At 39.3% G+C, this 26,119-nt stretch overlaps 1 protein-coding gene across 1 annotated transcript; it reads left to right on the top strand.

Moving 5' to 3' along the window:
* Positions 1 to 11,389: 11,389 nt before the first annotated feature.
* Positions 11,390 to 25,638, top strand: PM20D2 (peptidase M20 domain containing 2). The gene is made up of 7 exons (XM_061427834.1): positions 11,390 to 11,996; positions 14,383 to 14,531; positions 18,691 to 18,833; positions 20,173 to 20,327; positions 22,932 to 23,067; positions 24,107 to 24,214; positions 24,436 to 25,638. The coding sequence occupies exons 1-7, from the start codon at positions 11,541 to 11,543 to the stop codon at positions 24,573 to 24,575; spliced, it is 1,287 nt and encodes a 428-aa protein (XP_061283818.1). The 5' UTR covers positions 11,390 to 11,540; the 3' UTR covers positions 24,576 to 25,638.
* The last annotated feature ends 481 nt before the right edge of the window (positions 25,639 to 26,119 follow it).

The following is a 26,119-nucleotide window of genomic DNA, read 5'->3' as shown; positions in this document are numbered from 1 at the left end:
ATTTTATACATTTCCTCAGAATATATTTTTCTTTTGACTGCAAGGAGATCCAACCAGTCCTTTCTAAAGGAGATCAGTCCTGGGTGTTCTTTGGAAGGAATGATGCTAAAGCTGAAACTCCAGTACTTTGGCCACCTCATGTGAAGAGCTGACTCATTGGAAAAGACTCTGATGCTGGGAGGGATTGGGGGCAGGAGGAGAAGGGGACGCCAGAGGATGAGATGGCTGGATGGCATCACCAACTCGATGGACATGAATTTGAGTGAACTCTGGGTGTTGGTGATGGACAGGGAGGCCTGGCGTGCTGCGATTCATGGGGTCGCAAAGAGTTGGACACGACTGAGCAACTGAACCGAACTGAACTGAACACTTCATTATGGGGGCTTCCCAGGTGACGCTAGTGGTAAAGAACCCGCTTGCCAATGCAGAAGACTAAGAGACGTGGGTTCAATCTTTGTGTCCGGAAGATCCCCTGGAGAAAAGCATGGCAACCCACTTCAGTATTCTTGCCTGGAGAATCCCATGGACAGAGGAGCCTGGTGGGCTATGGTCCATGGGGTCGCAAAGAGTCAGACGTGACTTGGTGACCGAACAACAACGACAACCACACTTCCTTATAAGTTAAAGAAAATGGCAGTGTAGCAATGGGGGTGGGCAGTTTCTCTGATATGAGCAGCAGAAGCTAAAAGTAGAATCCATTGTTACGGAACTTTTACCATGATAGTTTTCATAAGATGTTTCCCCGGGATTGTTCTGTAAAATTTAAGCTTTTTCAGCTTCCACAGGCTTGCTGTCTTATCAGAATCATAGGCTGCTTAAGCAGATACTCTGGATAGCAGTGTAATTTCCTTGCACACGAGGGTTTCAATTCTACCGAAAGTTTACTAATAACTGCTGTTTCAGATACCACATCAATCAAAGTTAACTAACAAACACTTGCTGAGATTCTATATTGATGTCAGTTCAGTTCAGTCACTCAGTCCTGTCCGACTCTTTGCAACCCCATGAATCGCAGCACGCCAGCCCTCCCTGTCCCTCACCAACTCCCAGAGTTCACTCAGACTCACGTGTAAAAATATACAATAAAGGTAATGGAAATACAGGTACTCCGATGTCAAAAAGGGACATAAGAGGCACTTTTCAGAAAGAATTTGGGAATTTGAAACCAGATTGTTGGTTATGATTTGCAGAGTTTATTTCACAGCATTAGCATCTGAAGATCAAATTATCTTGGATTAGCAGCTATGGTGGATCATCCTATTGTGCAACGCAGAAACTTGGGTTGAATTTGATCTTGTGTAAAATTCATGTAGCCATCAACTGAAAGAAGACAAATAGGCTGGTCATGGATTGGCAATTTTGGCCTTTTTACTCATTTAATTTAGCCTAGTTTGTTTTCTTCATCTTCACCTTCATTGTGTATTCCCTGGGCTAAAAATGGCATATTTATGTGTGTTTAATTGTACATATTGCAGACTTAATTTTAAAAATAAAACCATTTAGACGAGACTACAGCAGTGTAAACATTTCACAGCTGCAAAATGTTTCCTTACTACCCCTCTTTTTGTCGCTCTCTCCTTTATATACATTGCATTTTTCAATTTCCTTTCATAGTTTCTCTAGTATTGTAAAATTATATGGTATAGGGTCTTGTGTGTTAATGACAAGTATAAACCTTGAATATTTCTGTGTAATAACTTTGACTTTAGACCTTTTATTACCATTTCAAATATTAATTTTGGTTCACTTCTATTCAGTAGTATACACTGTTCTACAGTTAACTTTGCTCTGTGTTGAACTCTGGTATTGAATGTTATGGTCAAATCTGGGTTTTGAAGCTTTCAAACCAAGGTGATAGGTACATTATTACATGTCCTTATGATTGCAGATCACTAGTCAAGTGTTCCTGGAGAAAGAAACTGACTTCTTGGCAACAACAACACTTAGGTAAAATTATAAACTAATTTTAGACAAGAAAAAGAAAAACACAGAAGAGCATCAATTGCTGCTTTTTTTTTTTCCATACGGTCCAAGGATACAGAACTTTTATTAAACAGCGGATAGTGGGAGTGGGCCAACCTCGAGGGACAGACCAATTGCTGCCATTTGATATGAATTAGACAATGAATAAAATGTGTTTTTCTGAAATGATAAGTGACATTCTAGATTTTTAAAAACTGGCCAGCTATCATATTTCCCTGAAAAAAATTAAAATATTGAATGAAATCTCTCTTCTCTCATAAGTGAGCTTGAATGAACTTTTCTCCTAAGCCATATCAATTTATAACAAAGGAAGCTAGTTTCAGTGAAGTTAAATAGCTTATAATAACAATAATTAAATATGTGTTAACTGACATAAAATGCATTAGAGCAAATAGAGAGGTGAAAAGCACCTTTTGAAGAACATTTTAATCTGATTCATACTTATTACTTTAAAAAAACATGTAATTTCAAGGAATGATCTCTAGAAAGGAAATGAACATTTTCAATTCTAATGTTATCATAAAATACATTAACAGTTTTTAATTTTTCAAGGCCAATACACAGGAGGCCTTTATTAAAAATGTATCTAGTTTTGTTATGTGTTTACCATACATGTCTCTTTTTAGAAATACTTTTTATCATAGCCTATAATGAGAGATTACTCAAAACAAATCATCTGCTTTGCTGATATGTAGTTATCTAGAGCTGCTGATGTTTGGTAGCTGTTATGGACTGAATTGCACTTCCCCAAATTCATAGGTTGAAGTTCTGACTCCCAATGCGACTGTCTTTGAAGATAGGGCCTTTAGGGCATTAAGGTTAAATGAGGTCATAAGGATGGACTCCTAATCTAATAGGATCCGTGTCCTTAGAAGAGGCAAAGACACCAGATAGCTCTCTCTCTTTCTCATCTCCGCTCCCCACTCATCCTCCCCAGCATAGAAGGAAGGTCATTTGAGGACAAAATGAGCAAGTGGTTGTCTGCAACCCCAGGAAGAAAGTTCTCACCAAACACCAATCCTGACAGCAACCTGATCTTGGACTTCCAGCCTCCAGACAGTGAGTAAATAAACTTCTGTTGTTCAAGCTACCTAGGCTCTGGTATTTTGCTATGGCAGCCTGGGCAGACTAAGATAGTAGATAAAGGCACAATACAGATTTAAAAGGACTGTACATTAAATAAAATTCTGAGTCTGCATATTGGCAACATCTGATGTGATGCACAGGGTAGAGATAGCACCAGATTCGCCTTGGGGAGCATCAAAATACCACTTTTGAACAGAGGAGATGTTTCCAGTTAAAGCATTACAACATAAGTAATTTGACGGTGATGACGCATCTACTTCACTCAGCTGGTCACTAAATTACAGATTTTAACAGTATTTCAAGAATTGCATAAGAGATTGAGAATTTGCAGTTTCTATTGTTGATATTTCTATTGTAGAAATTTTATTATTTTCTCTAAAGCAATTCAGATGTTTGGACTTAGTAAATGGAGGAATTCAAAGCAAAGGCTTGATAGTCTTTTTTTTTTTTAATTGGCTTATTTGGCTGTGTTGGGTCTTAGTTGCAGCACACAGGATCTTTGTTGCATCATGCAGGATCTTTCATTGCGGCACTTGGGCTTAGTTGTTTTCTTTCTATTTTATTTATTCACTTATTTATTTATTTTGGCTATGCCACACAGCTTATGGGATCTTAGTTTCCTGATCAGGGATGAAACCCTGGCCCTCAGCACCAAAATCTTGGAGTCCTAACCACTGGACTACTAGAGAATTCCCATGATATATTACATTTAAAAATCATAAATAAGGAAAAGGACACTCAAAAAGAAGAGAGCAAAAGGGAGAGTGCAGATGAGAGGGAACTACAGAAGGTACTGGTAGATTGTGCTAGGTCTTTTTTTCCTCACCACCACGATCAACTCACAATAAAAAGCATGCTTACTAGTAAATTTGTGCTTTAAAAATGAAAATATTTTATTGAAGCAGGTAGGCAGAATGATTAAAGAATGAGGTCATAGGGGAGTATATTTACCCCAAAATGGGTTTTACCCAAAACTGAGTCTAATCTCCTCGTTTTACAGGTGAGAACCTGAATGACCCAAGCAGACACTGGTCAAGTGTCAAGGACTGAGATGAGATCCCTGTCTCTGGTTACATAAATATAGGCCACACAATTTAGACACGTGTTTTAAAAATGTGAACTCAATTATAATTTGTTACCATAACCACTAATATTTAAACGTTCTCAGCCATTAATTAACCTAAACTAGGACTTACCCCTAGAGTTGAGCAGACTCCCCTAAAACCTTTTAACTTGGAAATCATCATGCTATGTGAGGGGGGGAGGGCTATGAATATAATATTCAGGAAGGCTTTGTGGTTCTTACAGGCACCTCTTTCTCAACAGACCACTTGATTGAGGCATGAATGACATATCAAGAGCTATACATATTTAATGTATGCACCTTGATGATCTTGGATGTAAGTATATATCAGTGAAACCATCACCACAATCTATGCCGTAAACATATCCATCACCTCCAAAAGCTTCCTCCTGCCTTCATTATTATTAGTTTTTGTGATAAGGACACTTAATATAACATCTACTCTCTTAACCAATTCTTAAAACTTTTTTTTGGCTGCGAGGGGTCTTTGTTGTGGTTCGCAAGCTCTCTAGTTGTGATGTGTCAGCTTAGTTTCCCTGGCATGTGGGCTCTCAGTTCCCTGACCAGGGATCAAACCCGTGTCACCTGCATTGGAAGGCAGGTTCTTAATCACTGAAACACCAGGGAAATAAATTCTTAATTGTCAACACAGGCACTACACTGTCCAGTAGAGCTCTAGGAATTTTTCATCTTGTATAACTGAAACTCTGTACCCTTTGACCACTTCTCTTCAGGCATTGAGCCTTCTAGCTTGGCTCCAGTTTCAATTTAACCAAGTACCAGACGCTTATTTGTTTCATATTAACAAACAAAATATTTCAAATGTTAACTAGTAAAAAGACTTAACTTGGCTTTTCTGTCTTTTTAGGTCAGCCAGAAGTTTCACCAGTGTCTCTTCTTCCTTTACTTTGGTCTTACACTTTGTAGCAAAACAGAATACTGCTGCTGCTGCTAAGTCACTTCAGTCCTATCCAACTCTGTGCGACCCCATAGACGGCAGCCAACCAGGTTCCCCCATCCCTGGGATTGTCCAGGCAAGAACACTGGAGTGGGTTGCCATTTGCTTCTCCAATGCATGAAAGTTAAAAGTGAAGGTGAAGTCGCTCAGTTGTGTCTGGCTCTTAGCGATCCCATGGACTGCAGCCCAGCAGGCTCCTCCGTCCATGGGATTTTCCAGGCAAGAGTACTGGAGTGGGGTGCCATTGCCTTCTCTGAAAGCAAAACAGAATAGGGAGCACTTTATGCAGAAGACCTTAGAGAACATTGTAACTGCATTTTTCCTAATCAGTTTTATTGGATATTTCTCATTTGCTTCCTGTTTCATGTTCCATTTAATTCCTAGATGTTTATTTATTAAGTTTTAGACCACACATTTTAAAAGTCACTAATGGCTCTTCAGGAGATCCAACCAGTCCATTCTAAAGGAGATCAGCCCTGGGTGTTCTTTGGAAGGAATGATGCTAAAGCTGAAACTCCAGTACTTTGGCCACCTAATGCGAAGAGCTGACTCACTGGAAGAGACTCTGATGCTGGGAGGGATTGGGGGCAGTAGGAGAAGGGGACGACAGAGGATGAGATGGCTGGATGGCATCACTGACTCGATGGACGTGAGTCTCAGTGAACTCCGGGAGTTGGTGATGGACAGGGAAGCCTGGCGTGCTGCAATTCATTGGGTCACAAAGAGTCGGACATGACTGAGCGACTGAACTGAACTGAACTGAATGGCTCTTCATGATCACATCCTTTATAAATCTTCTTGAGTATTTTAAGCATCCCATGACCATTCATGTAATCCAGTCCTGCTAGCAACTCAAAATAAGTAGCACCAGGACTTTCCTGGTGGTCCAGAGGTTATGAATCTGCACTTCCTTAGCCAGGGAACTAAGATCCCACATGCTTCATGCTGCGGCCAAAAATAAACAAACAAGTAACACCAAAATGACTGAGAAGTTTGAGAGGTGAATCCTTAGTAAAGGTAATTATTAACGTGATATGTACATGATCAAGTTGTACACATTGCTTGAGAGAAGACCTTGAAGAGATGTCCTCTCTTGAAGGACCTTCTAGTACTGCATTGGGTCCAAGTTCTAAATGTTGTATCAACAAGGGTAGGGGAGCCATAAAATTTGTCTCCATTTACCTGAACCATAACCTTAGGGGAGAAATGCTCTCACAGCACAAGCTGGGCTGTGTCCACACAGTGTTGTAGTCCCCTAGCCCTAGGGAATCAGGCAGTAAAGACACCTTTCCTCTGAGAGAAGCTCACTATCCTCATTTCCAGGAATGGTTATGGTCAGCAAAGCAGCTAATCTCACTGCCAAGAGGGAGGGAAGTCAAAGGGAGCCTCAAGTAACTTAGTACCAGGACATTCCAGGCTTTAAAATAGCTGCCTTTACCTCATGGGTCATTTGAAGAAATCTATACAGAACTTGAAAACAAGTTGTACTAGAACCTTACCCAACAGAAGCAAGATCCTGCCAGACATCTTTGCTCATTCCATTTGTTTTTGTCTTCCAGAGTTTCTTCCTCAGTTTAACATTTTTCCTGCTTACTCACTCACTCCCTGGACGGTTTAATTCTCCTCTGGGTATAACCCAATATGCATAGTAGATACATGGATATGCAGTTTCCTTAGCTCCTCCTCTTTCCTTCCAGCCACTGCTAGGCTCTAGTATGGCGGCATCCATCTCCTTTGACACACATCCATCCACTGGCCCCTCACGTTCTCACTGTCCCTATCTGTTGAATGACTTTACCATCCACCTAGCCATTCCCACTAGAAACCTCAGTCATCTCGCCTCCTTTGCTCACTTCTCTTCCCCCAAAAGAATGCCTTTCAAACAGGCATCAAATCTGGCCACTACTGTCTGAAGAATGTTTTTAGAGTCCGGGGACTTTGCAGGAAGTTTTTAGCTTGTCTCAGCCCAAAGTCTCTGTTTCCATTTATCCTCCACATCATCATCAATTATTCTTCCAGAACAAAAATCTGATTTTATTTCTCTCCTGTTGAGTAACATCTGATAGTTACCCACTGTCTCCTTAACAGTACAGGACTTCTCTGGTGGTCCAGTGACTGAGACTCCATGCTCTCAGTATAGGGGGGCCGGGTTTCATCCCTGGTCAGGGAACTAGATCCCACATGCCATAACCAAGACCCAGTGCAGCCAAATAATATATAAAATAGATAAATGTTTTTTAAAAAAAAAAGTGTATACAACTCTGCTATGTCCCTTCACCCTCAATCAAAACTCATCTTTCTGCTAACCCGCTCTCTTGGTTCACTTATTATTGTTGTTGTTGTTCAGTTGTTCAGTCGTGTCTGATTCTTTGAGACCCCATGGACTGCAGCACGCCAGGCTTCCCTGCACATCACCAACTCCCGGAACTTGCTCAAACTTATGTCCATTGAGTCAGTGATGCCATCCAACCATATCATTCTCTGTTGCCCTCTTCTCCTTCTGCCCTCAAACTTTCCCAGCATCAGGGTATTTTCCAATGAGTCGACTCTTTGCATCAGGTGGCCAAAGGATTGGAGCTTCAGCTTCCACACCAGTCCTTCCAATGAATATTCAGGATTGATTTATTTTAGTATTGACTGGTTTGATCTCCTTGCGATCCAAGGGACTCTAAAGAGTCTTCTCTAGCACTACAGTTTGAAAGCATCAATTCTCTGGTTACTCAGCCTTATAGCCAGCTTTCCCAATATCTTAGCCCAGAAGTGGTTTCTTAATGTGCTATCTAATTTTTCACTCTATTTCTTTTTCTGGGTTCTCAACATATTTTTTTTCTTCTCATTTAGGTCATGCTTTGCAAGTCTATGTTGAGGGTTTTATTTTACTATTTTATTTTATTATAATCATAAGAATATAAACTTTATCCAAGTCTGATGTCTTGCCAGAAAGAGTTCTAAATCTGAAGTCCAGACTTGTACAATTTGGCTAGTGTTTCAGTCATGGACAATGTTGCTTTCCCAGAGTAAAGGAAATACTTGATCTATTCTTCCCACAAAAGCACTCATTTGTCATGAATTTTCTCTTCTAAAAGATATGGAATCTGGTGTCATGGAGGCTCATTTCCTGAGCAGAGAGAGAAGTACCTTGGACTTCAAAACCAATCCTTTAATGAGAACACTTTCTACCCAGCCATTCCCCAAAACAAAGGTCAAAATTAACAGTTTAATACTAAATTCTGGGTATTGTATTATTTTTGCACATATAGCACCTGGTAAAGGAAGGGAAGTACTCTATATTAAAAAAAAATATTTCTGGGAAAAAGAATTACAGGCTTCTTAGTGGCAGCACATAGACAGTTGTATGAACATTATGTGTATAAATGACTGTGATAGTGAGAACTACTGAGCTGACCTGATTCAAGAAGGCATATGTCCAACTCCATCAGCTTCCAGAAGCCATTCTTCCTGCCTCTCAACCCCCACAGGCAAAGGACTGAGAAGTCTGGGGAGAAGAATCGCACTGACACACACAGTATCTGTAGGTATTTATCATAGCTGAGTGGTTAATTGCTACCATTACTCCATTAGCCTACTAGATTCAAGAAGAAAAATCAACCAACAAACATTTATTGACAAGGAAAGGTTGTATCACCACCGTATCATGTTAGAAACACAGTGGGAAGGCAAAAGAAGTTTAAAGACTGGAGGGGAAGATACATATTCAACAAATTATTACAATTTATTAAATAAATTAATTTAAGAATACAATAAGTAAGAAATACAGGCTGCCAACAATAGAAACCCAACACATGAATGCATGCATGTGCATACACACAAAACAAAGCTTGAAATGAATCTACTTTTCTCTACCTCAAGTGACAGCTTTGTTAATTCACAAGTCATATAAATAGCAGCTTCTATATAGAATTTCTATGTACCCCTTTTCTGTTGTTGTTTATAGCTGCCTATAAAAGCAAGCAAACATGAGTGCTACTGATGTCAGCAGGCAGGGTTGCTGCAATAAATTTATTCAAAATGAGTAACTGTTATGGGTTCTGGTGACAATTGACAAGCTATAGATGAATTTAAGAATTTGGATAAGCAATAGAGCACAGAGGCTGAAAGTAGGCCCCTTGGAGCCAGACTGGCTTCTGTTCTATACTTATCTATACATATCTAGAAGATCCACTACTTACCAGCAGTGAAATCTCATACAGTGCATCTGTAAAGTGAAGATAAACAATCTCATTAGCAACCTCGGTTGTTATGAGAATTACATGAGTTAATACTTTGTAAAGCACTTAGCTCCTGTTACAGAGGAAGTGCTCTACAAATGTCACCTATTGCTTTTACTCAAACAAGGCCAGTTTTTCAGCCAGCTGAGCACAGTAATGCAGAATCACATAGACTCAAAGGAGATTACTGCAGGAGTGTATCTTGGTAACTTTATTAAGCATAGACAAGAGGGTCCAGGAATTTAATTCCACCTTTGTTGTCTCTAGAGCTGAGTTTTGGTTAGACTGAGAATGACAGTATTTTCTGATCTAGAATGTGACATTACTCTAGTATTTTAACATACTCTAGTATGTCAATACGTGTAGTAGGTAAAAGCAGCAGTTGATAGTCTTCATGTATATTAGCTTTCTTTAGATCAGAAATGCATTTTCAAAAAAAAAACACATTTGGGGGACTTCCCTGGTGGTCCAGTGGTTGAGACTTCCCCTTCCAATGAAGGGGGTGTGGGTTCAATCCCTGGTTGGGAAGCTAACATCCCACATAAAACAGATGCAATACTGTAGCAATTCAATGAAGGCTTTAAAAAAGATTCATACCAAAAATATTTTTAAAAATATATTTGTCTTATTACATGAATCTATTCTGTCTGATTTAACCTAATTGTGACAAATTAAGAATAGAGGTGATAGGGTATGAGATGCTGATGGAAGCTTTTACTATGTGGAACACCTTAGATTATAAATCTCTACCATGCTATTAATAGTTATATCATCAACAACAGTTTTTCAGACTTTGTGCTTCACTCTGGAGAATCTTGAATTTCTTCATTGGGTAATCTAAAACCGAGTTATAACGTGGACAGCAACCGCACACCCTATGTTACTTGAGTTCAGCCTCAAAATTGTAAATGAAAACAGAAAATATGTTCTCTGTCAAAGCTGTTACTATTAAAAAAAACATAGTCAAATCAACAAAGTAGAATGAGTATCAGATCAGATCAGTCGCTCAGTCGTGTCCGACTCTTTGCGACCCCATGAATCGCAGCATGCCAGGCCTCCCTGTCCATCACCAACTCCCGGAGTTCACTGAGACTCAAGTCCATCGAGTCAGTGATGCCATCCAGCCATCTCATCCTCTGTCATCTTTTAATTAACTTTGTTTTGCGCTTTAAAAAAAAAAACAAACACCTCATTTTAAATTCTTAATTCTAATTCTATTCCACTCAAATAGACTATAAAGGGAATACATAGATAGTGCTTACTGCGTTCCAGACGCTGTTCCAGTCATTAGTGAGTACTGATTCTAATGAGAAAGCCATATACAGTAGTTTCAGCTTTTCTATTACACAGTAATAACCTCAAGGAGAAGAAAGTGAGGGCAAACCGCAAAGTGAAGTTCGTAGTCTATAGACCGGTGTTCTTTGCAAACCATTTACATTGGCACCCAATTTTATGAACTAAAAACCTTGTATAAATTTGTATTACTATTCTAGAAACAGAGTGGCTTATTCCTATTTTAGAGAGAGCTGGTTTTTCAGGGAGACTATGTTCCACTTGACTCCCCTGGTTGGTTCAGCGATAAAGAATCCACCTGCACTGCAGCACGTGCTGGGGCTGAGGTGGGGGGAGGGGGGTTGTGTTTTAATCCCTGGGTTGGGAAGATCCCCTGGAGAAGGAAATGGCAACCCATTCCAGTATTCTTGCCCGAAAATCTCATGGACAGAGGAGCCTGGCGGGCTACAGTCGACGGGGTCGCAGTGTCGGACACGACTTATCGACTCTGAATATCAACAAACGTTCACTTGGTCTGCCTCTGATACCTATTAGCCAATGAAACCGTCCCCATTCTGCTACTGTGGGACAGAAGCAACGACGGGCAAGGAATAATATCCTTAGAGCATAGATCAATTGTCAGGACAGCCACGAGACCTGAGAAGAGCGGAGGAGGCGCCAGAACCGGGTTTTTCCCAGCGACCCCCGCCCGGACTGGGGGGCGGAGCACCTGCGGGCTGCAGGAGGGGCGGAGCACGTTTCGGGCGAGGCTCTGGAGGCGGGGCCGGGGGGACTCGGGGGCGGGTCTCCCGGGAGCTGTGGCGACGACCTCCGCGGACGCCCGGTGTGTACGCAGGCTCGGTGGGCCGCCGGGAGCGGCCAGCGTTCCACGGCGAGAACTGCTGACCGGTCACAGGCTGTAGGCACGATGAGACCCGGAGAGGAGCGGCCGGTGGAAGGGGGTGCCTGCGCCAGCGTCTCCGATCTGGAGCTGCTGAAGCTGCGCGCGGCGGAGTGCATCGACGCGGCGGCCGAGCGCCTGGGGGCCCTGAGCCGCGCCATCTGGAGCGAGCCCGAGCTGGCCTACGAGGAGCATCACGCCCACGGAGTGCTGACGCGCTTCTTCCAGAGCGAGACCCCGGCCGGGTCGTGGGCCGTGCAGCCGCACTACCAGCTGGCCACGGCCTTCCGCGCGGAGTGGGGGTCGCCGGGGGGCTGGGCGGCACCGCGCCCGCTGCACCTGGGCTTTCTATGCGAGTACGACGCGCTGCCCGGCATCGGGCACGCCTGCGGCCACAACCTGATCGCCGAGGTCGGGGCGGCGGCCGCCCTGGGCGTGAAGGGGGCCCTGGAGAGCCTCGCCGGACTGCCTCTGCCGGTGAAGGTGAGGTGGGACCCGGGAGTGGGGCTCTCTTTGCCTGCCCAGTCCGGGACCGACCGGAGAAGGGCGGCAGCTGGCGCTTCCCTTGCGCATCAGTCCCTTCCCACCCCGGGGCAGGTGTAAGAGACAGCGCTCGATGTCCTGGCCTTTGCTATAGTGGGCAGAATCCCTGGATCAAAATCAGTAGTTCATGAGTTGCAGACCTAGCGACATTTTACAGATTTTTGCTTTTTCTCTCCTGTATGTGAAGTGAAGTCAGTCAGTCGTGTTCGACTCTTTGTGACCCCACGGACTGTAGCCTACCAGGCTTCTCCGTCCATGGGATTTTCCAGGCAAGAGTACTGGAGTGGATTGCCATTTCATTCTCCAGGGGATCTTCCCTACCCAGGGATCGAACCCGGATCCCCCACATTGTGGGCAGATGCTTTTACCGTCTGAGCCAGGGAAGTTTCTCCTGTATAGTTGTAAACAATTGAGTTGACTTTCTCCCTTAGGAAAGAACCTTAGAACCAAGCCTGGTTTTCGTGATGGCTTATTTTTGGTAATGGGGCAATCGCAATTGGCTGACAAGCTTGTGCAAGCTCTAGAAGGAAGTAGTTATTGTAGGGAGACCTGCACACCCTCCTTGTTAGACTCCAAAAAAATTTTTTTTGTTTGTGGCAGTTCTAGAAGCTGTTGTGATTAGAATCATTGGAGTTTGGATAGGAAATGTTCAGCCAGTAGAACTACAAAACTTCTAGAAGTATACAGAAAATGGGAAGAGAGTGACCATTAAGAACATAGATGAGTTGATCCTTAAGTCTTAAAGTTTATTTCGTGATTTTAAGAAATTAACTCGAAATTAAACAGGGAAATGTTGTTTATGTTAGCCGTGCTGCTGCTGCTGCTGCTGCTGCTAAGTCGCTTCAGTCGTGTCCGACTCTGTGCGACCCCATAGACGGCAGCCCACCAGGTGGGCAAGTTTAATCTTGTGTTACTCTGTTTTTCCAAATTGTATATTCTTCATTCTGTGAGCTAAGATTCAGTCAGCACCATTCCGGTTAAGGGGAAGACTAGTGTTATATTTCATATTCTTTAGCCCATTTTTTTCCAGCGTCAGTAACCTTTCTCTTTTATTCCAACAGTTCCATCTTTTGTGGCTTTTTCTGTTTAGCTGCCTTCTCTTTTCTGCCTCTGATTGGGCCATTGTTTTTCATCTGGCTAGGATTTTGTTTTGTTTGGGGGAGGAGGTGTCCTTTGCTGTTGCATGAAACACTGGAGAGGTTTAGCTTTAACCAGGTTTATGAAAGGTTCAGAGAAGTCAGCAAGATTTAACCTGAAAAGTCATCAGATTTCTTGAGTCAAAAATTAAGAGTAAAAAGCAGCTTAATATAAGAGTTTGGATGCCTGGAAGTATACACACTTCTGATTTTGAATCTTAATACTCAGATTTAGAAGGTTATCTGTCTTACCTGAAAATGGAGTTTTATGTTGATTCTCTTTGCAAGCCAAGACTTTTTCCAGCTTGTTTCATTGTGTTCTTGTACGTGACCTTGAAAGTGTATTAGTTGTTTATAGATAATTTGTCTTTACTTTTAAAAATTGTTTGAAGAAGTTAAAGTTTAAATATCAAAGTAAAATGTTTATTCTGTAAAGTTCTCTTTTGTTTAATTAGGTGTTTGGTGACCAATAAATCTGCCTGGTTGAGCTGGTGGAATCGAATTAGTAAGTTTGTGTAACAGTTGGCCGTTTCTAACTGTGGTATTAAGATTTATTTAATATTTTTCATAAAGGATTAATGTGTTAAGACCTTTTAAAGAGGTAGTTTAGTAAAGAAACAAAGTTCAGGCCTGAAGGATATCTATCCCAGCTCTGCCTTAAGACTTGCTCTGTGACCTGGGGCAAGACACTTGACTCCGTGCCTCAAAACCACCTTTCTTAAAATGATGACAAGAATCTCTTACCTACCTCACAGGGTTGTTGTGAGGATAACTAGTAACTAAAAAGTTCCTTACAGTAAAGTGATTATGAATCATTATATACATATACTAAAAGATAATCAAATAAAAGCTTTAAGAAATAAGTCCTAAATAATTTTGAGGGACTTAGTATATAGTACTTATCTTTTTTCATCTTTGACATTAGTTATATAAAATTGTGTTAGAAGATTGGGAAAAATTTCCTGTAGAGGTTTTAGTACATACTCTGCAATAAATTGGTATAATAATGTCAACTGCAAGTTTGTGATTAATTTAGCACCATATATTTATGCCCAGTGCATAATTTAAGAGTCAGAGAACAAAATCTCTTTTCATAGTTTGATGTAGATTGTGAATATATATGCAAGGAAATCTGACTGACATTTCCTACTAGGAATTTTTGTCCCTCTGACACAGTTATTTCTTTCTAGGTAATTGTCCTGGGAACCCCTGCAGAGGAAGATGGTGGTGGCAAAATTGATTTAATTGAAGCCGGGGCTTTCAAAAATCTTGATGTTGTTTTTATGGCCCATCCATCTCAAGAGAATGCTGCTTATCTACCTGATGTTGCTGAACATGAGTGAGTAATCAAGTTGAAAGAAACTTCTTATTTATTTTGGTACCTGGGTGCATCATTGAAGTGGTTTAAATTTTTACATCAGAAGTTTCACCATAATAGTTAATGGTCCAGTTAGTAGTCTGGTTCCAAGGAGCCACTGCTCAGGTGCTTCAGGAAAACCCTACATTCTCTGCAGTATCTAGAGAGTAATAGAGGAACCAACCCAGCAGGGCTAGTGATAGTTCAGTGCTAAGGATAGTTCAGTTAACCTACCTCTCTGCATCCCCTGTTTTCAGAGGGTGAGTATTTTAACTGTCCTGGTGTCTTCGGCCTTATCACCAGAAATTGGTATTGTGACAGGAGGAAGAATCTTTCGTCTTTGGTTTCAAGGGTGATGTATAGTAGTACACCTCTGGAAAACTTTAGAGATTAGAAATCTCTGCCAATGCCTCTGGCTAGAAGGGGCCAGTGGCTGCAGGCAGGCTTCCCAGTCCATTAGCCTTCTAGGATTTAGGGTTAGGTAGGTTTATTGGCCTTGATCCTGAAGTCAGCCCTTTTGGCCTCAGGCCTTTTCTTAGTATCTGACTTCTTAGATTTTCATTGGCCATCTTCTAAGGTGGAAAGAGAACAAGAACAAAAATTTAAAAAAATTACTCATCTATTTATGCTAAAAATCTGTAACAATAAATAAAGCACTGTGTCCCTATTACTCACCTTCCCCACATCCTGTCCTTTTCTAGAGATGTATATTCTTCCAGAACTTTTAGGGTGTATTAATAGCCATAAAATAGGTACATGTATAAATTAAATTTTAAAGGAGGATTTCCCCAAAAAATATTCTTCTAAATATATTGTTGATCTTGCTCTTGCTTTTTAAATTAAACAATATGTCTTGAATATCATTCCACATCACTTTTAAAATACGTTTTTAAGCCTAAAATACTAACGCTAATACAAAACAAGCATTAGCATTTCTTTTCCTGTAGTTTATTGTACTTTAATTGTACATAGATTTGAATCCTAGAAAAAATAGTGCTAGAATCCTTTTCATAAAGGACATCCTTTTCTATTTTATAATATTTATCACCAGTTTTGTTAAAATTCCAGTTTCTGAGTGATGGTGATAAGATATATATTGAGGAAATAACAAGTATCCTAAAATTTTTAAAATGTATTTTACTTGAATGCTTTTACTTGTTTTGTTTTGTTAATTGAATGTTTGGAATCAGTAAGAATTGTCATGAGCCTTCTGAATCTACTCATTTAAAAAAAAAATCTAAGTGACTTTTTATTAATTTACACATGGGTACTATTATTCAGGCTTAAAAAGTATTATCAAAGCAAGTCATCTTTGTAAATAACTATTTAATATGTAATCCTTTCTATAAACCTTCAGTTCAGTTCAGTCACTCAGTCATGTCCAACTCTTTGCAACCCCATGGACTGCAGCACTCCAGGCCTTCCTGTCCATCACCAACTTCTGGAGTTTACTCAAACTCATGTCCATTGAGTCAACGATGCCATCCAGCCATCTCATCCTCTGTCGTCCCCTTCTCCTCCCGCCTTCAGTCTTTCCCAGCATCAGGGTCTTTTCAAATGAGTCAGTTCTTCGCATCAGGTGGCCAAAGTATTGGAGTTTCAGCTTCAGCATCAGTCCTTCCAATGAATATTCAGGACTGATCTCCTTTAGAATGGACTGGTTGGATCTCCTTGCAGTCCAAGGGACTCTTCAAGAGTCTTCTCTAACACCACAGTTCAAAAGCATCAATTCTTTGGTGCTCAGCTTTCTTTATAGTCCCAACTCTCACATCCACAAATGACTACTGGAAAAACCATAGCTTTGACTAGACGGACCTTTGTTGGCAAAGCAATGTCTCTTCTTTTTAATATGATGTCTAGGTTGGTCATAACTTTCCTTCTGAGGAGTAAGCATCTTTTAATTTCATGGCTGCAGTCACCATCTGCAGTGATTTTGGAGTCCAAAAAAATAAAGTCTGACACTGTTTCCCCGTCTATTTGCCATGAAGTGATGGGACCAGATGCCATGATCTTCGTTTTCTGAATGTTGAGCTTTAAGCCAACTTTTTCACTCTCCTCTTTCACTTTCATCAAGAGGCTCTTTAGTTTTTCGCTTTCTGCCAGAAGGGTGGTATCATCTGCATGTCTGAGGCTACTGATATTTCTTCCGGCAATCTTGATTCCAGCTTGTGCTTCATTCAGCCCAGCGTTTCTCATGATGTACTCTGCATATAAGTTAAAGAAGAGGGTGACAATATATAGCCTTGATATACTCCTTTCCCAATTTGGAACCAGCCTGTTGTTCCATGCCCAGTTGTGACTGTTGCTTCCTGACCTGCATACAGGTTTCTCAAGAGGCAGGTGAGGTGGTCTGGTATTCCCATCTCTTTCAGAATTTTCCACAGTTTATTGTGATCCACATAGTCAAAGGCTTTGGCATAGTCAATAAAGCAGAAGTAGATGTTTTTCTGAAACTCTCTTGCTTTTTCGATGATCCAGTGGATGTTGGCAATTTGATCTCTGGTTCCTCTGCCTTTTCTAAAACCAGCTTGAACATTTGGAAGTTCATGGTTCACGTATTGCTGAAGCCTGGGTTGGAGAATTTTGAGCATTACTTTACTAGCGTGTGAGATGAGTGCAATTGTGCAGTAGTTTGAGCATTCTTTGGCATTGCCTTTCTTTGGGATTGGAATGAAAACTGACCTTTTCCAGTCCTGTGGCCACTGCTGAGTTTTCCAAATTTGCTGGCATATTGAGTGCAGCATTTTCACAGCATCATCTTTTAGGATTTGAAATAGTTCAACTGGAATTCCATCACCTCCACTAGCTTTGTTCATAGTGATGCTTTCTAAGGCCCACTTGACTTCACATTCCAGAATATCTGGCTCTAGGTTGGTGATCACACCATTGTGATTATCTGGGTCATAAAGGTCTTTTTTGTATAGTTCTTCTGTGTATTCTTGCCACCTCTTCTTAATATCTTCTGCCTCTGTTAGGTCCATACCTTTTCTGTCCTTTATTATACCCATCTTTGCATGAAATGTTCCCTTGGTATCTCTAATTTTCTTGAAGAAATCTCTAGACTTTCCCATTCTGTTGTTTTCTTCTAGTTCTTTGCATTGATCACTGAGAAAGGCTTTCTTATCTCTCCTTGCTATTCTTTGGAATTCTGCATTCAAATGGATATATCTTTCCTTTTCCCCTTTGCCTTTTGCTTCTCTTCTATTCACAGCTATTTGTAAGGTCTCCTCAGACAACCGTTTTGCCTTTTTGCATTTCTTTTCCTTGGGAATGGTCTTGATCCCTGCCTCCTGTACAGTGTCACAAACCTCCGTCCATAGTTCTTCAGGCCCTCTGTCTGTCAGATCTAATCCCTTGAAATTTGTTTTTTATTGTATCTGAGTAGTTAGACTAGCATGAGAACTATTTGAAAGTGAGAAAACAGTGTATAAAATTTTAAGGCTTTAGTGCTACGGGTATTCTGGAGCATTAATAAAGTATTGATCAGGAACAGCTGACTTAAAGCAATAGTATTTATAAAATTGTGAGTTTAATCTGATTTTTAGAGGTTTTCTTAACCCATTTCAAATATTACATTCTGGGAAATCTCTGGTAGTCCACTGGTTAGAACTCTGTGCACTCACTGCTGAGGGCACAGAATTTGATCCCTCCTCAGAGAGCTAAAAATCCATAAGTGGGGTAGCTCTGAAAAAAAAAAAAAAGTAAAAATAAAAACCCACACACACAAAAAAGTGACCTCCTTTTTGTCTTTCCTTGACCTTTCCCCACCCCTAAGACAGAATTATCTGAGTTTCTGCAGACCTTTGATAGAGAACTGTCACAATACAGTATAGAAGACAGGAGCCATCTTTTTTGTAATACCAGCACTTAATACAGTATTGGATTATTTATTTAAGTTTAATGGTGTACAGATTTAATTTGAAGAGGAGTTTGAGCAAAATTCTTTTTTGGACTGCCTTCTTTGTGTTAGTTCCTGTTTTACATGTAAATTAGAACTAAAATATGTAAATTGATACATTATTGCTACAAATAATTTGCAAATAAAAATTCCAGCAGTGTGAATTAATTTTGAATAATGATTGGATTTTCTTTGTTTAGTGATATTGAAAAAAGTAATCCCTAATGATGTTTTATTTCCTAGTGTGACTGTGAAGTACTATGGTAAAGCGTCTCATGCTGCTGCTTATCCCTGGGAAGGGCTGAATGCATTAGATGCTGCTGTCCTCGCTTACAACAATCTGTCTGTGTTAAGACAGCAACTGAAACCAACCTGGAGAGTTCATGGTACAAATGTCAGATACTTTGGGTAATAGATGGTGCTTAATATATTTGAGTGCAATACAATTCTTTAATAGACTATTTGATGAAAAAAATTGGGGTTTAAAACAAATACATAAATTTTTTTAAATGTAAAAAATATTGGGGACATTTTATGTACTGTATGAATATTCAAAAATTTTTTTAACATTTTCAGAAATTCTTGGGGCAGGATAGTAGATGTTTGTTTACATGTGGTTAAGATTATTTGTACATAAATAGTATGGTCATTTTGAGTATTAGAACTGATGTTTTTATGTAAAGGATATATGTTCTTTCTGTTGGTATTTGAAAGTTAGAACTTGATTTCCCAGTTATCCTGTTTCTTGATAACAAAATTTCATTGTTTTCTCATTTTAAAAAAATTGATGGTTACTGGTTTTATATATTCAAGTGCTGTTAATCCTAAGTAAACGTATTACGCATAATTTAAAATTATGTGTAGCACTTTAATGTAAATACAGTAATAAAGTACTGTCTTGAAGTTGCAGATTTATTTTTTAGTTTCTTTCCTTATGCTTTGGGAAAGTATTCTACTTCAAATCTCTTCTTTACCCGATTTTGCTGTACTCTAAAATTAGTTCGTAACTGCACTTTTACCAATTTTCTACTTTAGTGTCTTTAAAAGGACCAAACATGAATATGTAAAAATACTTTTTAAAAAAAGCAGGTCATAAAATATTAGGCTTTGCTTATTTATTTTAGTTATTATTTTGAATGGATACATCTTCCTTCTCAGTGTAGTTCCAAATAAATGCATTTGTTTTGACAGCTGAGAGTATACTTTGTGATCTTTGATTTGTATTGGTTTCTTATTGACATAAAAATATTCTCAAATATTTCCCCAGAGCCAAACGCCATTTAAAGTGGGATTCCTAAGATATGAGGGTAATTATAGAACCTCATACCATTGGGGTTTTTCCTTATGTCAAAAGTTTAGCAAAATATACAACTGTGAGAAAGCCCACTGAAATAAAACTCCCTTTCAGAAGGCTAACAATACTTGTAAAAATTTCTGACAGTTTCTTTTTAGTCAAGAATCATAATTTATTAACATCATGTAAATTCCTCAGGCGAAAGTACATACAGACAGTTATTTTATTTTTCCTGTTAGCCAGTAAGTATCCCACAATGCATAGAAACTTGAATAACATCAAAATCTTGATTGGTGTATATGTGAAGGTAATAAGTTTAAACTATTTTTCTGTATATTTGTTTTGGCTGAAAAACTTTATGGTTGTATTTAAACTAAAGGAATGGTCTCCAAGCTCCAAGTTCAATTCCAGTAATTTGGTTCTTTTTATAGGTATAATAAAAAATGGTGGTGTAAAACCCAATATCATTCCCTCTTATTCTGAGTTAATCTATTACTTCCGTGCACCCTCAATGAAAGAACTTCCAGTTTTGACCAAAAAGGCAGAAGATTGCTTCAGAGCTGCAGCTTTGGCTACTGGGTGCACAGTAAGAACTTTTAAGAGTTAATCTAAGTTATAATCAGAAGTATATATGTGGGCTGGGACTGTCTATATTAAGTTACATTAGAACCTAATTTTGCCTTGCTTTCATTTGGCAGTGTCTTGAATACGCAAAAATCAGTTGATTTGAAAGTCTTTCATTCTTATTTATTTTACTCGGTGTTCGCACAGGGAAGACCACAGTTGTCTTATCACACAGGACTTAGAATAACTGGTATTGCTGAGCTAGAATCCCTGCCTTTCTGCAAGTTATATTTTTCCTTATTGGCAGTTATGCTTTTAGAATTGCTCTATATAGTTGCTATGAAGGCAACTTTATGGCAAAATCAGCCAAACCTATCTTTTGTTTTTATTCCTCCTGTCACAGTTACCACTTTTGATACCGTATTTTACACCTTTTTCTTTTGTGTGTCCCTTAACTCATTACTATAGTTACACATGATTTTGCTACTTTTGTCTTTTAACCTTCCTACTAGCTTTAAAGTGGTTGATCTACTACTTTTACCATGTATTTACCTTTGGCAATGAGATTTTTCCTTTTGTAATTTTCATATTTTCAATCATGGCCTTTTTTTTTTTTTTTTGCTTAAACAGTCCTTCAGACATTTCTTAGAAAGTTGGGGCTTTGTGATACTGAACTCTTAGCTTTTGCTTGTCTGTGAAACTTTTGATCTCTGCTTCAAATCTGAATGAAAGCTTTGTCAGGAGGGTATTCTTGGTTGTAGGTTTTCCCTTCCATCACTTTAAGTATATTGCGCTACTCCCTCTGGCCTGCAGAGTTTCTGCTGAAAAGTCAGCTGATAGTCTTATGGGAATTCCCTTGTAGGTAACTTGTTGCTCTTCTCTTTTGCTTTTTAATATTCTGTCTTCATCTTTAATTTTTGCTGTTTAATGACAGCATGGTCCTTTTCAGGTTGATCCTGTTTGGTATTCTCTGTGTTTCCTGGACTAGATGTCTGTTTACCAGATTAGAGAAGTTTTTAGCTATTGTGTCTTCAAGTATGTTCTCTGCTCCTCTCTCTCTCTTCTCCTTTTGGGATCCCTATAATACAAATGTTAATACTCTCGATGTTGTCCCAAAGGGTTCTTAAACTGTCTTCATTTTTAAAAATTCATTTTTCTTTTTTCTTTTCAGCTTGAGTGATTATCACTACTTTGTCTTCCACTTTGCTCATCTGTTACTCTGTATCATTTAATCTACTGTTGATTTCTTCTAGTGTATTTCTTATTTCAGTTACTGTATTGTTTAGCTCTGTGTAGTTCTTTTTTATATTTTCCAACTCTTTGTTTAAAACTTCTCTTTCTGTTCATCCATTCTTCTCCTGAGTTCTTTGAGCATATTTATGATTATTACTTTAAATATCTTATCAGATAGATTGCTCATCTCCTCTTATACTTAAATAGTCATTTAATAATTTTTATGTTTTGGCTGACTTATAGTATCTGTTGGGCTTCCCTGGTAGCTCAGCTCATAAAGAATCCACCTGCAATGTGGGAGACCTGGGTTCAATCCCTGGGTTGGGAAGATCCTCTGGAGAAGGGAACAGCTACCAACTCCAGTATTCTGGCCTGGAGAATTCCTTGGAGTCACAAAGAGTCAGACACAACTGTGTGACTTTGTTTAGATTTTCATTGTTTCTAACTTAGATGTTGCTAAGAGTAAAATAATTATTATCTCTGCCATTTTATAATTGGTTTTTGCTAATGTTATTGGAATTATCTTTAGTTTGTGGGAATATTGCCCATTTTTTATTTAATAAAATCTAAATCTGTAAATCCTCTTAACTGGGCACATGTAAACTGCTTCTGTATCTTAATGCACTGAAATTAATAAATGAGGACCATAGTCAACCCCTCCACACTGTGGATCTTCTGTCTTTCTCTTAAAGTACTTCATACCTTTCAGACCAGGTAGTGGTGTCAGTGTCAGTTTGTATACTACTGCTGCTGCTAAGTCGCTTCAGTCGTGCCCAACTCTGTGTGACCCCATAGACAGCAGCCCACCAGGCTCCGTCGTCCCTGGGATTCTCCAGGCAAGAACACTGGAGTGGGGTGCCATTGCCTTCTCCAATGCAGGAAAGTGAAAAGTGAAAGTGAAGTCGCTCAGTTGTGTCCAACTCTTAGCGATCCCATGGACTGCAGCCTACCAGGCTCCTCTGTCCATGGGGTTTTCCAGGCTGAAAATTAGTAAATCTTGATTTGTCTTTTAGGGGCTGTAGCCTAGAGCAGTGTTTCTTATGTGGCTTTGGGACCACCTGCATCAAAATTACTTGGGGGTGCTGGTTAAAGTGGAGATTCCTGGCTGCCCCCACTCCTGGTTTAGGTGACTGAAACTGAGACTACTGGTTGGTAGAACTAGGTGAGCTTGTGTGCTTTGGTGCGTGTAAAGCATAAAGGAGATAGGGTCCTAGGAACTCCCATTATAGAAAAATGTGTTTTTTTTTAAAGTAAAGATTTGAGAGAGTTTATATCCTGAAGGGGAGGCGCCTCCTTTTAAAACCTCTTTCTGTTAGAGAACCAGTGCTGATTTGAAAATTAGATCGTGAATTCAAATTTCTTAATTTTAAATTTGTGTTATAATTTTTATTAGGTGGAAATTAACGGTGGAGCACATGATTATTACAATGTTCTTCCCAATAAGAGTCTGTGGAAAGCTTATGTTGAAAATGGAAAAAAGCTGGGAATAGACTTCATTTCAGAAGATGCTATGTTCAGTGGCCCTTCAGGTAATTAAGTTCTTTCAGACATACCATGCTGTTTGAGGAAGGGAACTACCATCCAAGGTTAAATGGTTTTGCTTAACAACTTTGGAGGTTGGGGGAAGTATTGCTTATGCTTTTTAATGACACTTTTTTACAAACTTAGTGGTTAGGAGAAAGACATTAAAGAACTCTTCAGTGAATGTAGAATGTCATGTGAACAGATTTGCTTTTAGAAACAGCCAACCTACTCTTGGCTTTATATTCTAAGTGTTTCTAGTGTTTAAATTTGCTTAGTTCTAATTTTTAAGTAAGCTACTTAAAGGGGAAATCGAATTTTAATTCATTCTCAGTTATCAGTAAACAGGTTACTAAGGACTTGGCTATATGGGGACATTTTCAGTTTCTGAGAAATAACAAACAACTATTAGAATTTAAACATGCATAAGTATATCAGGTTATTTTAGGGTTTTTTTTGTGTGTGCTTTAAAGAGCATTATTGTTAACATGTTTACATGTTAGAAATGTATCTCCTAAAATATGGTAGATATTGATGATGTAGACTCAGGGGGACTTGGAGATAAAAACAGGGTGTTGATGTCATTCAACGAGATAAGAGTTCAAGGGAAAGAGCAGGCTGAAGTAGGGTGGGTTGGTATAAATTATTCATTTGTTAAATTTGAGGTCTTCATAGGACTTCTCAGGAAAGCTGTTCAATAGCCTATTCCAAAAGTTGTCTAGGTCGAGACTAGGTTGTTAATACATGAGAGGTGATTGAAGACATAGGTTTCAATGTTGAGGAGGTTGCCTGAGGACACAGAGGAAGGAGTAACCCAGAGATGAAGCCCTAGGGATCACCAGTGCTCAGGAAACAGGCGACAGAAGTGACTAGAGAGGGAGTCATAGAGAAAGCCAGTCAGTAGAGAGTGGAGTCATGGAAACCAAAAGGGTAGAGAATTTCTGGAAGGGAAGGAGTTATAAATCATGTCAGATGTATAGAGATTAAGGTACATGTGCTCTGTTGGACTAGCAATTAAAAATTCATGATTCGTCTTACCTTTCCAAGGATCTACCGATTTTGGAAATGTTTCTTTTGTGGTTCCCGGGATTCATCCATATTTTTACATTGGGTCTAATGCCTTGAATCATACAGAACAATATACTGAAGCTGCAGGTAAGTGTTGATGTTTTGACATGAGCTCTTTTTGTAGTAGTAGCTGCCCTTCTAACTGCTCAGTTTAGCCCGTTATCACTTCTTTACCGAACACCTCAGGAAATACTGTATTGTGGTGGTCAGTTGGAGAGGCCATTTAGATATTGAGAGCTAACCTGAAAACGAATAAATTAGGTGTAATACATATGAAATTACCTTTATTTAACTTCTCTCCTCTTTAGGATCACAAGAAGCTCAGTTCTACACTTTGAGAACAGCCAAAGCTCTGGCAATGACTGCATTGGATGTTATTTTTAAACCAGAGTTGCTGGAAAGAATCAGAGAGGACTTCAGATTGAAACTAGAAGAAGAAAAGTTTTAAATACAGTAGAATAAAGGAGGGTTTAGGAGCTACTTACAGATCATTCAGAAGAAGTGATAATTTTTTTCCTGTAATCTTTTTTAATGAGCGAGGAGGGCATGGCTTGTTTTTCAGTCTTAAAGGAGTCAAATTCCTCTTACCTGAAAAGTGAGGACATGATGTGGAAAAAACATATTACCTCATATCTACAGTGAAAATTTCGCAAATCTGTGTCTGATGAAATTGTGACCTTTCAGAGCTGGCATTTCATAAACAACCTGGATGACACATGGTTTATTGGTGATAATATTTTATAAAGCCATATGTTGTGTGAGTGTATTTTAAAAGATCCAAGAGATTTCAGGCTTTACATTCATAATGGGCACATGAAGAGATATTTTTGGTATTGGTTGGTAACACGTGTTCTATAAAGTTGTTTAAGAATTCCTGTTCTAAATTTAGGGAAGATTCATTTGGAATATCTGACTGTATCTGTTTCAGTCTAGAGACTCTTTTTCATTGATAATAAAGGTAGGCTTTTAATCAGAAATGCTGTGGGAAACAATTAGAAACTCAGCTACAAAGAATGAGCTTAAGTTACCATTTGAAAGAAAATGAAAATGTTCTTTTTTGTATATAACCTACTCTGAGAAGTGGCAATGAAGTGCTGTTTCTCATTCCGTATTATTGTAATAGGGAAAATGGTAGATGGATAGGATTAGACTCTTCCTGTAAGGTTTTTGCTTGGTGGCCCCATGTGTCCTAGAGGAATATGGTGAGAGGAGTGATGTCTGCTTATCTTGAATGTTAATATCATGGAACTGGTCCCCTTTACCTAGCAGCCCTATTCAGGCTTCTCCTCAGAAGCTAGCCTGTCCAGCCTGAGCAAACTCGGTAGTTTATTAAATTTAGGGAACAGAATTCTAAGCCCCCTTAAACCCCATGCTAACCCAGTATAAACTAAAAAGTATTATATTAGTTTTTCCTGGTGTGACTTTCTTTGTCATGATAAAAAAATGTGAAAAGTTTCCAGTAAAACAAATATATTAAGCTGTGAGTATAGTAAAGGTCCAGGAGTCTTTATTTTAAAGAGAGTCCTCAAATTTGAGTCATAAGCATTCCAAAAATGGAAGGGGGGAAGAGAGCAAAGTGAGCATTTGGTCTCAGCTGTAAGCAGGTCAATTTGTATGCTCTAACACTTTGGCTTCTCATTTGGAAAGTTAGATTTGATCCCTTATCCTTATAGTCTTTTAAACCTCTATTTCCTCTTCTATCTGAAGCTATTTAAAGATAAAAGAAAGGGGAATTTGAGAGGAGAGTTAGTATTTGAGAATTGCTTTCCTTCTGTATCTGCTGTCTGCAGACTGGCCTGATTTGGCAAGCAGCCTGATTGTTTATGGCTAGCATGCTGAAAATGAGCTGTTCTTTTTTTAAAGGGAGCAGGAAGAAACAGCATCAGAGAGCAAATTGTGTGACCTGCAACACCTAAAATATTTACTGTCTGCCCCAGTCCATCCTGTATAACATAAAAACTGGTTCTCTTTGACTTACATCATATAATCAGA

The sequence above is a fragment of the Bos javanicus genome, chromosome 9, assembly GCF_032452875.1.
Source record: "Bos javanicus breed banteng chromosome 9, ARS-OSU_banteng_1.0, whole genome shotgun sequence".
Taxonomy (NCBI): domain Eukaryota; kingdom Metazoa; phylum Chordata; class Mammalia; order Artiodactyla; family Bovidae; genus Bos; species Bos javanicus.
The sequence above is the reverse complement of the archived record's forward strand: the minus strand, read 5'-3'. Positions and strand labels throughout refer to the sequence as shown.